Here is a 13835-nt window from a genome sequence, read left to right on the forward strand (position 1 = left end):
ACATGAAGGGGCTCAGTAAACATTCCTTTACTGATGGTATTGAAGTGCCTAAGTGTAGAGTTGACAGATAGTGTCTACAGTGGATCTCTAGTTCCATAGAAGTCAAGCCCTAACTCTAAGGAACAGACAAGCTACATACTGAAGGGCGGCTCCCTGCCCTGGTTCTAAGGAGAGAGGCTAAAGAGGACCACACGTTCTCACAGCATTGTCAAGCCCAGTGCAGGTGCTTCAAGGAACTGGACACAATAGGCCTAAGACAGGCTTTGGGGTGAGTCTACATACAGATAAAGGAGACAGGGTCGGGGTGGGGGGCAGGATTACTCAAAGAACCAGATCTTAAAAGGCAGATTCAACTCTGCCATGAAGTTCCAACAGTATTAAAAACGTCCTAGGGCTTCCCTGGTGGCGCAGTGGTTGAGAGTCTGCCTGCCAATGCAGGGGACACGGGTCCGTGCCCCGGTCCGGGAAGATCCCGCGTGCCGCGGAGCGGCTGGACCTGTGAGCCATGGCCGCTGTGCGTGTGCATCCGGAGCCTGTGCTCCGCAATGGGAGAGGCCACAACAGTGAGAGGCCCGCGTACCGCCAAAAAAAACCCCAAAAACGTCCATTAGCCCAGTCTTGGTTGGCTAGATTTAGTATTAATTAATGCCTTTGAAATTAGTAGACTGTAGATGTTTTGTCAATTTAACTGAGAAAATCTGTTAAGAGTCACTTTGCTATTATAGTCTATGGTCCAACTGTACTGGAAGAAGGTGTATTAAGAACAAGAGAAGGGGAGGGTGGGACCTACCACCTCACTCCCTGGTTTGCAGGTTTGTTGAATTTGCATGAGAAATTTGCATGAGCAGCACAGATTCTTTTGAGAAAAAAGATCTGAAACCATTGAACAGTATTCAGGAACAGAGCAAATTTAAATCAAGACCCAGTAGCAAGAGAGAGCAACAGGTTACCTGGGAATTAAATATCTAGAGGAAAAAGAAATCTATCCTGGTGACCAATGCTCAAAACAAAGACCTAAATATTGTTGAGGAAATAAAACTGTGTATTCCACATATCATAAAGTAGAGTTGGGGAGCCTCTTGGTACATAGTCATCTGATATGCTTCAGATATATTCTAAGCATATGGGTGTTAATGATGGGAGCTGCGACCTCAGAGGCCTAGTGTGGGACATCAAGACTGGCAGTCAGGGAGTCTAAACAGCAGGGCATTACTGCCAGGAGTAAATAAATGCTTCATTGTTGGCAACTCAACAGTGCCTCCTCGTGGCTATTAACCAGAATAGCAATACTGAAGTGATTCCAGTTAACTTCTGCTTGGTGTCTGAAAGGAAACTGACAACTTTGAAATCAGAAAACTCCTGGAATCTCCAATGCTAGCGGAGGGTCAGGGGATAGCTTAAAAAAGAAAATAGTGTACTTCATGATCATAAGGCACGTGGGGATTTTAATTATTAATTTTAAAAATAAAAGATATATAACAGTTTATACTCTGATTTTCTTTTCTCCATTGACATTGAAGAGTCAATATCAAATCCATGACATGAGTCAAGTATTCATAAGGATAGAGTATATCTCAGTATTTTTTTTAATCTCAGTATTTTATAACATTACATTAGCAATGTTTGACTAAGGACAAATTACGTATAATAGTAACATTTATTCATTTCTTCATTTTTCAACCAAAAATTAGTTAGCGAGTGCTTTATGTGTGATTAGCACGGTAGTGGTTAGCATAGGTAGTTACCAAGAAGTAAACTACTTTCAAAGAGATTACGTTCAAAATAGCCTATGAATTATCATTATTCCCAATCTTGCAGATTAGGCAATTGAGCAAAAAGATAAATTACTAATGATCATTTAATTAATAGTGACCAGAGTCAAGAGTGAGACATTAGGCACATTTGCTACATAAATCTATTTTTCCTACTACATTTTTGAGGAGTGAGCTGCAGTTAGACTTCAACTGGATAGTTTTGTAGTTTTCTAAAGTTTTTCAGGCTCCAGATTGTAAACAACAAAGGCAGAGCCCTACGCAACCCAACATATATTGAATTAGTCAGTGCAAGTAAAGTTAGTTTCTACCACAAAGATATCACAGTAACAATGTAATAAAAGTTTACTTCTCATCCACATACCATTCCAATAAATGTGGGCTTTGTTTCACATCAGCGTTTAGAGACCCATGTTTCTTTCATTAGTTGGCTCCTTCATGTTCTTGTCCCTTACAGACTGCCACTGGTTCTTCTGAATCTGTCAGGCAAGTGAAGGGAGAGAATGTGCAAGATTTTGTAGGAGGTTGTAGGGACTCAATCTGGGAGAGAGCTACATCATTTTCTCTGTCATTCCATTGGCCAGAAACTTCACATAAATCTAGCTGGAGACACCAGGTGACTAAATATTTATTTCTTCAGAGAAATTATATGAGAGACCCTCACATGTAAAACATACGTAACCTCTTCCCAAATGAGGCTAAGCGAACTCTCATCTAGCCACTATATGCAGCATAGAGTCCAAGATCTCCAGGAGTGTGTGGTCATTTCCATCAGGTCCTGATGTGGTTTCTCTTGGACCAGTCATCTTCCTCCTACTACCACACGTTTAATGGTGGAGCAGAAACTGAATACCAGTCAAAAAGATTCCCAGTTGAAGTGAAACATGGAATACATTTAACAAGAACTTGTCAGTGGTAATTCTGGAATACTTTGGGGGCAGGCTTTGCAATACTTTTATCTCCTGACAGTAGAATAAGTTCCCTGACTAGGTGCTGGATATGACTCTGGGAGAATCTCTCCTGGCCATTGTTTTCTATGTCCCTTTTTCTGCATATGTGGGATTGTACCTTCTTCAATGTCCCCCATTGCCTTATATGAAGCAGACATTGGAGAATGTGACTTCTTTTGCAGATACTACATATGGAGACTGCTTTATGTCTGTAAAATATTAAAAATTGTTTTAATTTTTAATCAAAAGCATTTTTAAAAGCCTAGCTCATGTTCCTTTGGCAACGAACCCTCTCGAAACTTAACAAGGATTTTCTTAGGTAAAAAATTTTTTTTTCCTTTTTTTAATGTCTTTTTGCTTTCCCCATGCCACTGCTTTTCTACATAACTGTGTCTACCTAAGGCTATCAGACTTTAGTAGGACAGCTATCCACATAATGTAGTCTCTTCTCAGGGCTGCTTTCTATGAGTCTTTGTTACTTAAAGGCATTCTAAATCTTTCTCTTAACCTTTGACTTCCCAAGTACTAGGAAAATTCTTCAAGGCTTTATATTTATGGCCTTTATGTATTATGATTCATTTCTGCTTGAAAACCAGCTAACTTTCTGCTAACCTCATTTATTTCTCATAATAACTTGTCAAGTGAAATCAACAATCTCAAACACACATTATTATTTTGAATTCTTTCAACCTTTTCCCTAGAATTGCCATTTAGTAGACAGGTCAACTTGTTAGGTGATCCTTCTAGCACTGGATGTCAATTTTCTCATTGTCTGCAGCCTTAGTTAGAATAACCTTCCAGCTATCAAAAAATCAGTTCCAATTTGTCAGTGTTTTAACACAAAACAATTTTATATTTTTTAATAACATCCAGTCCAATGCAATGTGGAAGGGGAAAGCTCTCTTCCTTGCAGTCACTCAGTGTCCTAGCCTCCTCCACTGTGTGGTTCCACCATTTTCCATGGGTTCATGTCTTCCAGTGGATTATCTGCAACTAACCAGAGGAGGCGGATAGAGTGCAGAGGGCATCAAGGAGGTGGTAAAAGCCATTCCTGGAAGAGCTGCATGCCATTCCCTTGGACAGGCTTAGTCTTACAGCCTCACACAATTGTAGGTATGTCTGAAAATGTAAATTTATTTGTGTTTACGAGGAAAAAGAATTCTGTTCGTAAAAATTAGCCTCGACTCTATCATATATACACATTGATTGCCAAGCTACAATCCAACTTGTGGAGTGAGAATAGTGAGAAGTGGTAGGAGAACCTCTGGAGGTTTCTGTGGTTCTCCTGGTCTCTCGGAGACACTGTCTGCCCTAGAGACTGATCTACATCTTGTTTGCCTCTTACAGATGTTTTATTAAACAATTCACCATCTTTTATTTTAGACTCATAAGAGAGAGAGGCAAAGGGACACTTTTAGATCACTTCCATGTTTTCCAGTGATTCCCCATCACCTGTGGTAGGAAGGAAGAGAAGGCACTGGGTGGAACGTCGGTAAGCTGCATCTCAGGGATAGAAGTTCAATGGATGGAATGCAGGGATTTGAATCCTTCCCCAGACCCAGTCCCCTGCCCAGGACCATCTAAATGTATTCCTGAGACCTGCCTTGCCATTCTGCCATGGTGACATCAGGAGTCCCGTATATGATTCAAACAAGCAATGATTTTCTACTCAGCCTTTGAGTTTATGCAGTTTGTTGTCTATCAGGAGGCACTGTTGTTGGGACATAATTGGGAAGGGAGACTAGAGGAGTCAATATTCTAGGGACAAACAGACCTTGGTGAATTTCCTCAACAAAGTCACTGAATCTATTACATTTACTTGGATGTTTATAATAGAATTAAGAACTGTGTCCTGCTTGAGAAATAAGCTGAGCCTTTTCTTAGACACATACTTCTGAAAAAGTAAATATTGATTTGTCTGTAGATTGAGCCAAAGGAGGGTATTTATGGGTCCATGTGTCTTGCTTCCTCACGGCTGAGGTGAGAGCAGTCTCCTTGACTTCCCAGATACACTACTGACTTAAAAGGAGTCTGAGAAGTTCTGTACTACATTTATCCAGCCAAGTGGTATCAGCAAGAAGATATTTCTGAGATGTTTTTTTCCTGTTGTGGGAAAATACTACCTTGCTTAGTATCATCACTTCACTTTCCTTTTGCAGCAAAGTCTTTTTTTCCTAGCCAAATGGATGGCTTAGTTCACCAAATAATAAACATGTTATAATGATCACTATGCCTCATTCTTCCTACTCTCCACTGAGTGACAGATTGATCAATATGCCATATACTCTTGGGAAAGAGCCTCCAGACACTCACTTTCAGTGTAAAGAGGCTTGGATTTTAAGTGTGGAAGCCAGGTTTAGTATCCTGGCTGGGCTATTGCCAGCTGTATGAATTGAGCAGTTAAACTCCCCATATTTCAGTTTCATTGTCTAAAACACTGATAAAAGTAATTATTTCACTGACTTTTTAATTTAATTAATTAATTAATTAAAAACATTAATTTTTTTTCTTTTGCGGTACGCAAAATACGTAATGGGAGAAAATATTTTGCGGTACGTGAAATATGTAATGGGAGAAAGAGGATGATTGGTCCAAGAGGAACCACATCAGGATGGAGATGACCACACACTCCTGTAGATCTTGGACTCTGTGCTGCATACAGCGACTAGATGAGCGTTTGGGTAGTCTCACTTGGGAAGAGGTTATGAACGTTTTACATGTGAGAGTCTCTCTTTTGTCATTTCTCTTAAGAAATAAATATTTAGTCACCTGGCCTCTCCTCTAGGCAACTAGATTTATGTGACGATTCTCGTCAATGGAATGATAGAGAAAATGATGTAAATCTCTCCCAGATTGGCCCCTGAAACAAACATCCCACAAGATTCTGCACTTTCTCTCCCTTCGGTGTGTGACAGCCAGATTCAAAAGGACCTGTGGAGGTCTCAAAGGGTAATGTGGAATACCCACATATGATAGAAGCATGGGTCCCTAAATGTTGACATGAAGCAAAGCCCGCATGCACTGAAATCAGGATGTGGGTGAGAAGTAAACTTGTACTGTGCTAAGTTCCTGTGATACCTGTATTGTAGTAACTAACTTTACGTGCATTTACTAATTCGATACATGACAGGTTTTGATGTGCACTATCTATATCTATAATCTGGAACATGAAAAACTTCAGAAAACTACAAATCTATCTAATTGAAGTCAAAAAGTGTAGCTCAATCCCTAGACAATACAATAGGAAAAGTAGATTTAGTAGCAAATATGTCTAATTTATCTCTCTTCATCCTTGTCCCTGTTAGTTGAATGACCATTAGAATTTTATCTTTTTACTCAGTTGCCTAGCCTGTAAAATTGGGAATAATGATAATTCATGGGCTATTTTGACCATAATCTCCCTGAAAGTAGTTTACCTCTTTCATCACACATCACACATAAAGCACTCAATAACTAAATTTTGGATGCGCAGATGAAGAAATAAATAAGTGTTGTTATTACCTACAGTCCTTAGCAAAATACTGCTAATATAACATCTTATTAAATATAATAATACAATATACCCTTGTGAATACCGATTCATGCTATTGATTTGACATTGTTGAGAATAAATTGTATCCCTTTTATTTTTTAAATTAATCATTCAGCTCTCCACGTGCTTATGAGCAGGAAGTACAGTACTTCCTTCTTGAAGCTACTCACTACCACTCCCCCTGAGTGTTGGATCGCCAGTTTTTCAGAGTCGTCAGTCCCCTTTCAGAAACAAGCAGAGGTTGAGAACTAAAGTATTGCTATTCCTACTTATAGCCACAGGGCAGCAATACTGACATGTCAGCAACAAAGCGTTTCTCTACGCCTTGCAGTAACGCCATCCTGTTTAGACTCCCTGGCTGCACGGCCTTGAGGTTCCACAGTCTGCATCTGAGGTCACAGCTCTCATCCTTCACACCCGTATGCTTAGAATATATCCCAAAGCACAGTAGAGTATCAGATGACTATGTACTAAGAGGTCCCCAAACTCCACTGTGGAAAACGTAGTTTTGTTCCCTCAGCAATACTTCGGTCTTTGTTATGGGCATTGGTCACCAGCATAGACTCCCTTTTTCCTCCAGATAATTTAATTCCAGGGAACTTGTTGCTCTCTCTTGCCACTGCATCTTGATTTAAATCTGCTCTGATCCTGAATAGCAGTGTTCAGTGGTTTCAGATTCTTTCTCAAAAGGCTCTGTGTTCCTCAGGCAAATGTGACTAACCTGCAAACCCGGGGAGTAAAGTAAGTGGCCTTAGTAGGTCACTTCTCCCCCCTTCTCGTGTTCTTAGTGCACCCCTTCCAGGACAGTTGGATCATAGTCAGCCTATTGTAGCACCGTGATTCTTCACAGATCTCAGTTAAACTGAGAAAATATCTGTATCCCACCATTTTATTTATTTTATTTTTTCTTTCAGTTTTATTGAGATATAATTGACCTACAGCACTTATAAGTTTAAGTTATACATATGTTGTGAAATGACTACCACGAGAGTTTCGTTAATATCCAACATCTCATATAGGTACCAAAAAGAAGAAAAAGAAAAATGCTTTTTTCCTGTGATGAGAACTTTTAGGATCTACTCTCTTAGCAACTTTCAAATATACCTTAACTAGAGTCATCATGCTGGACATTGCATCTTTGATACTTATTTATAACTGGAAGTTTGTACATTTATACCCCACCAACATAAAATGCCTTCAGTTTATGCTAATTCATTCTATCCACTCAAGACAGTGTTCAGAGATCTCTACTAAGCATGTTTTTTAATGCTATGGAACTTCACAGCAGAGTTGTGTCTGCCATTCAAGACTGGGCTGTTTGACTATCCTGTTCCTCCATCCCCTTTTTCTACATGTAGATTCACCCCAAAGCCTACCTTAGGACCACTGTGTCCCATTCCTTGAACCACCTGCACTGGGCTTGACAATTCTGTGAGAACCTGTGGTCCTCTTAACTTCTCTCCTTAGAACCAGAGCAGAGAGCGACCCTTATGTACATGGCATATCTGTTTGTGCCCTGCTTCTATGAAACTAGAGATGCACTGTAGACACTGTCAACTCTTGACTTACCACTTCAGTCTCGTAAATAAGGGGATGTTCACTGAGCCCCTGGATGTGCAAAAATTGTGCTAGTTACTGTGAGGAATGACAACTGGTGTGTTGGTCCCTACATCCTTACAAATCCCTACAACAAGTTGGTAGTATCTATCCCCGTGTGCTCCCAGTTTGAGTCAAGCTTCTCATAATTATGTCAGCTGTTTGCATTGATCTAGAGAAGCCTAGCTGAGGAATTAAGACCTGAATTCTGTCCAACTAACAGACTCTTATTTGAGTTCTTTCTGGGTTTGCAGCTGGGAAAGCATAACAAAGGTAGAGAAAGCACTCCTACAGACCAACAGAGTAGACCAGATGTTTGAAAATATTCCTTGACAATATGTACCATATTCCTATGAATTATATTCTTTCTGTTAGATCTTTTCTTAAAACTCATTTTTATAATCATCCACAGAAGGCTCTTATGAAAATTAAATGTTATCATGCACAAACACTGGTATATTGCAAGTGTTCAAAATATTTGAGCTTTTAATTTCATGATTATTACTATAATTATTATCAATATATAAGGACATTGAGGCTATTAGTATCATTAGGCAAGTGGTATTGAAGTTGGCCCTTCTGTCCTCTGAGGGACAGTAGGAGATGGTGGTGCATAAAATTCTTCCGGCAACCATGAGATGGAGAGAATTCCTATTAAAGAATTTCTTTTTAAAAAAATGATAAATACTGAATCATACCTGTGGCTCTGCCTTGAGTAAATAAGAAGCATGTCTGAGGGCAGTAAGAGCCCCTTCTTGTAGGGAAATGGATGTCATTTTTCTTTCCCGCTGTTATTGAGTGTGGCTTTAGAAGAATCTGCCCCTGGAACCCACATCAGCATTGAGTTGCAGTTACTTTAATCCCCACAGGGTGGGGCAGTTGATCTCCATTCCTGTTGCCGGCTTAATGCCAAATTCTTTCCTAACTGTGAAAGCTGCCCCTATAGCATTATGTCACATCTCTTTTTTTGTCCGCACCAGAGGACTTGATTCTGTCTCTGTTTCACTGGGAGGCATGCTGTACTGCAGAGTTCTGCTATAGCTGTCCTTCATGTGGTACTAAGTTTTCAGACTCAAGCAATTGGAGCTGTGCCAATAATTAACTCTTGTCTCTCAGCCCTAGACCCTCCCATCCAAACATCTTGTGATGCTGGGACTTAAGACTATAGGACCCTTGGTCAGCCGGCTCCCTCTTAGTTTCCACCTACAGAGAGCAACAGAGAAAGACTGAAAGGTTGAAGCAGAGGAGGGGATATTTTGTCCCTCCTGTCTCTTCCTCTCGTCGGTTTCCCTCAGCAATGACTCTTCCTCCTGGCAGTGGAATTGGTTTTAGCCTCCAGGATTGGTTGGTTGGTTGGTTGGTTGGGTTTTGGATTTTGTTTGGGTTTGGGTTTGGGTTTTGTTTGGGCTTTAGAACTTCCAGGATCAAATCAGCCTCACCAGCAGGATAGAGTCCTACCTCAGAGGTCTCAGTCCAGGCTTTAAGGGCACATCCTTGGAGGTCCTGTGACACTAGTAGCATTCAGAGGCAGCACCTGTCCTCAGAGTTGTGAGAGTAGTTCAACGAGCCCACCACCAACCTGTTGTCTCCTAATGACCCAATGCTTCCCAAGTATAAGGTTCTTTTCTTTTTTTAATGACCAGTGTTTTTTGTTTTCTGTTTTTGGCCACACCACGCAGCATATGGGATCTTAGTTCCCCGACCAGGGATCAAACCTGTGACCCCTGCAGTGGAAGTGTGGAGTCCTAACCACTGGACCACCAAGGAATTCCAAGTGTAAGGTTCTTCCTGCAGGTACTATCTCTGTGTTACCTCAGCATCCCCCTCCATTTTTTTTTTTTTTTTGGCTTTCAGGTCTGCAATACTTATTTAATCAAGTGCTTACCTTAAATTCTCTAAAAATAGCCAGTGGTGGGGCTTCCCTGGTGGCACAGTGGTTGAGAGTCCACCTGCCGATGCAAAGGACACGGGTTCGTCCCCCAGTCTGGGAAGATCCCACATGCCGCGGAGTGGCTAGGCCCGTCAGCCATGGCCGCTGAGCCTGCGCGTCCGGAGCCTGTGCTCTGCAAAAGGGAGAGGCCACAACAGTGAGAGGCCTGTGTACCACAAAAAAAATAAATAAATAAAAACTAAATAAATTAAAAAAAATTAAAATAGCCAGTGGGATTTATTTTCTCCTGACTGGACCCACTGTTACCCAGAAACCTGACACTGTGCTATGTCTTCCCACCTTCAACTAGAGCTCTTGGGAAGAGTCAACAAGTAAGACTTGACTTTCAGTTCACTGCATGTGCAGCTTAAACACGTGGAGAAGTGGTCAACACACTGACCTGACTTCCCAATTTTTACCCCATTGGTATCCCCCCTCCATACCCCTCTCTCAACCTGTATCCTCATTCTCTAGACTCCCTGAAGGTTGTGAGGCCGCGTAGGACATAGTAGGAGGCTGGCATTGCTTTATATTATTATGAGTGCTCTTTCCCTTTGGTCCTGCAGATCCTTTGTCAGATAGGACTCTGCCTTCTCTGAGAACCCCCTGGCTCTCAAAATAGGAGGTACAAGCAGGAAACACCTATGGACATCCAGAAGGACAAAACACAGGCAAAGGAGAGTAGGGTAGAGGCCTGGTCTCCAGCTTCAATTGCACAAGAAGGGGCATTTCTCTAGAAAGACACCAGGCTATAGAGCCTAGATTTTAATCTCTGCTCTATCACTTCCCAGATATATGATCTCCAGCAGTTTGTTCTCTTAAAATTATATTTTTTCTGCTATGTAAAATAGAAGTAATAGTACCTACAAGAATGTTGTGAAGATTAATTTACTTCACTATAATTGCCCAGGCTCAAAGCAATTACCCAAGAAAAATGAGTTTCTTCCTCTTGCCTACCCCATCCTGAAATAGGTAAGAATAAAGGAAGAAACCTGGGTCAGGCTTTTCTCTAGCTCACGTCTGGGCAAAATCACTGAGAAGGAAGGGGAGAGAGAATTAGAAATCTATTTTACATATTCACATCCCTCTCTGCAGCAATTTCTGAATTCCTTGTTTTATCTCTTTGGTTTGAACCCCATATACAATAGGGTTCAAGGCAAGGGATATGAAGTGGTGAAGAACATTGAGCAGAATCAGGGTGTCCACGGGGATGCTCTTTCTGGCCACATCTGTCAACATCACAACTAGCAGGACGGTGCTGAAGAAGAGGATGAGGATGGAGTGGGAGCCACACATGCTCAGAGCCTTGACTGCAGCCCCCTCAGCCTTGAACTTGAGCACAGCTCTTAGGATGAAGATGTAGGAGATGAAGATGAGGATGAAATCTGAGCCTAGTAAGGTCCAACCAGCTACAGATTGGTAGATTCTGTTCAGGGTGAAATTGTCACAGGAGAGCTGGACACAGGTTGGCACAGATGCAGTTCACAATGACATTTTTCCCACAGTAGAGGAGCTAGGCAGAGAGAATGGGAATGGGTACAGTGAGAAGGGCATTTCGTATGACAACGAAGACACTAGCCTTGGCCACAAAGTGGTTAGTGATGATGGATGGGTATCTCAGTGGATGGCAGATGGCCACATAGCGATCATAGGCCATAACCATGAGTGTGCAGGACTCCATGGCGAGGAAATTATTCATGATGAACATCTGGAGGAAAGAGGCAGAGAAGCTGATGGACCTGAGGTCAAACCAGAAGATGGCCAGGACCTTGGGGATGGCAGTGAGGCAGAGCACCATGCCCAGGAGGGAGGGCAGGCTGAGCAGGTAGTACATGGGCTCGTGCAGAGAGGCCTCCAGCTGGATGGTGATCAGGAGGGTGGCGCTGGCCCCCATGGTTAGAATGAAGAGGAGGCTGAGGGACAGGGACAGCCAGTGCTGCCAACTCTGGTAGCTGGGGAAGCAGATGAGGAGGAATTCAGAGACTGGAGCTGTGGAGTCGTTGCTGGGTGATGCCATCCAATGAATCTTGAGCTGAGAAGTCTTTTCTTGACTATTTTCTTGGGCAGATACAAGAGGTAATTTTATCTAATTGACTTCAAGAATAACAATAGGTACCTTACAATATTAAAAATGTTCAACAAATTAATTCAGTATGGTACCAGTGTAAGAAAAGCAAAACAATAGCATAATGTAGAAGTTGCTTTCTCAATGAAAATTTTAACAAGCACGGGACCAACTTGTCAGCTAAGCAGAAGTTTAATAACATGAGAATATGAATGGCCATTAAACTTTTTTTTTTTTTTTGCAGTACGTGGGCCTCTCACTGCTGTGGCCTCTCCCGTTGCGGAGCACAGACTCTGGACGCGCAGGCTCAGCGGCCATGGCTTACGGGCCCAGCCGCTCCGCGGCATGTAGGATCTTCCCGGACCGGGGCACGAACCTGTGTCCCCTGAATCGGCAAGCGGACTCTCAACCACTGCGCCACCAGGGAAGCCCCAGGAAGCCCCACCATTAAGCTTTTTTAAAAGGGTATCATTAGTGATCTGACCATGACTAATTCATTGGACTGGTGGCAATAGAAACCAGAATGAAAGGAGTTGAAGATTTCTTAAGTGAGGAAGTGTAAATAGGGAGGGCTGACTATGTAGCTAAAAGGTTCGTTTCAAGCTTGTCATTAAAGAAAAGAGCAAGACAGAAATGAAACATACTGTAACATACCTATTTGTCTGGGGAAAGATTATGAATTCAGGAGGAAAGTAAGATAAATGAAGTAGTTAGTTCATTGAGAATGCAACTTCTACTATCATTATAGTTTCTTTGTAGCCCTTTACACATAGATTTTGTACCCTTCTGTCTCCCTCCACCCGACTCAAATATCTGAGGTCAAATAACATGCACTTTTAATTTATACACACCAACATTCTCTAACACCTCATAGATACTTAACAAAAGCCTGTTGAAAAAGGTTTTTTAGTTCCTGGACCTCGGTGTTTACACTGATGGGAAATTTCAAGGAAGGAAAGTGAAAGTGGAGAATTAACCAGAGTTGCAGTGCCGAAGGGAATCCTGAGGAAGGGAAAGGAGAAGCTCTGATCAATACTATGAATGGTGGCTATATTTTAAATGGATAACCAACAAGGACCTACTGTATAGCACAGGGAACTCTGCTCAATATTATGTAACAACCTGAATGGGAAAAGAATTTGAAAAAGAATAGATACATGTATATGCATTACTGAATCACTTTGCTGTACACCTGAAATTATCACATTGTTAATCAACTATACTCCAATATAAAATAAAATTTTTTTAATTTAAAATATTTTAATAAATATTTTTTAAAACTACTACAAATACTGGTCACTGAGGGTCTGTGCGGTGGACTTCAGAGGATGGACTGGGCATGACACAAAATGCATGTTGGAACTTGGAGGCTTATTCATGCCACTGTCTGCAGGTGCTCCTCGAGAGCCTGTCCCTTGGTGAGTGGGAAAACCCTGGGCTAGGTCTCTGACTTAATAAATCTTTTGCCCTTGCCCTAAAACAAACACAGAACCACTCTATTGCTCCGAATATGTTAGTAAGAATTTTCTTGAATTCCTTCGGTTTAAATTATTACTAACTTTATCCATACAAAATCTCAGGAGACGAGGGTAAGATGGCGGAAGAGTAAGACGCGGAGATCACCTTACTCCCCACAGATACACCAGAAATACATCTACACGTGGAACAACTCCTACAGAACACCTACTGAACGCTGGCAGAAGACCTCAGACCTCCCAAAAGGCAAGAAACTCCCCCACGTACCTGGGTAGGGCAAAAGAAAAAAGAATAAACAGAGACAAAAGAATAGGGACGGGACCTGCACCAGTGGGAGGGAGCCGTGAAGGAGGAAAGGTATCCACACACTAGGAAGCCCCTTCTCGGGCGGAGACTGCGGGTGGTGGAGGCGGAAAGCTTCGGAGCCACGGAGGAGAGCGCAGGAACAGGGGTGCGGGGGGCAAAGCGGAGAGATTCCCGCACAGAGGATCGGTGCCCACCGGCACTCACCAGC

The 13835-nt window shown here is 42.0% G+C and overlaps 1 protein-coding gene across 1 annotated transcript; it reads right to left on the bottom strand.

Moving 5' to 3' along the window:
- Window positions 1-9910: 9910 nt before the first annotated feature.
- LOC116757856 (olfactory receptor 56A1-like) lies at window positions 9911-12107 on the bottom strand. Its single transcript, XM_032640230.1, is given in 2 exon segments — window positions 9911-11239; window positions 11241-12107. Coding segments are annotated over 2 exon segments (939 nt in total). The 5' UTR covers window positions 11798-12107; the 3' UTR covers window positions 9911-10857.
- Window positions 12108-13835: the final 1728 nt, after the last annotated feature.

The sequence above is a fragment of the Phocoena sinus genome, chromosome 8, assembly GCF_008692025.1.
Source record: "Phocoena sinus isolate mPhoSin1 chromosome 8, mPhoSin1.pri, whole genome shotgun sequence".
Classification (NCBI taxonomy): Eukaryota; Metazoa; Chordata; class Mammalia; order Artiodactyla; family Phocoenidae; genus Phocoena; species Phocoena sinus.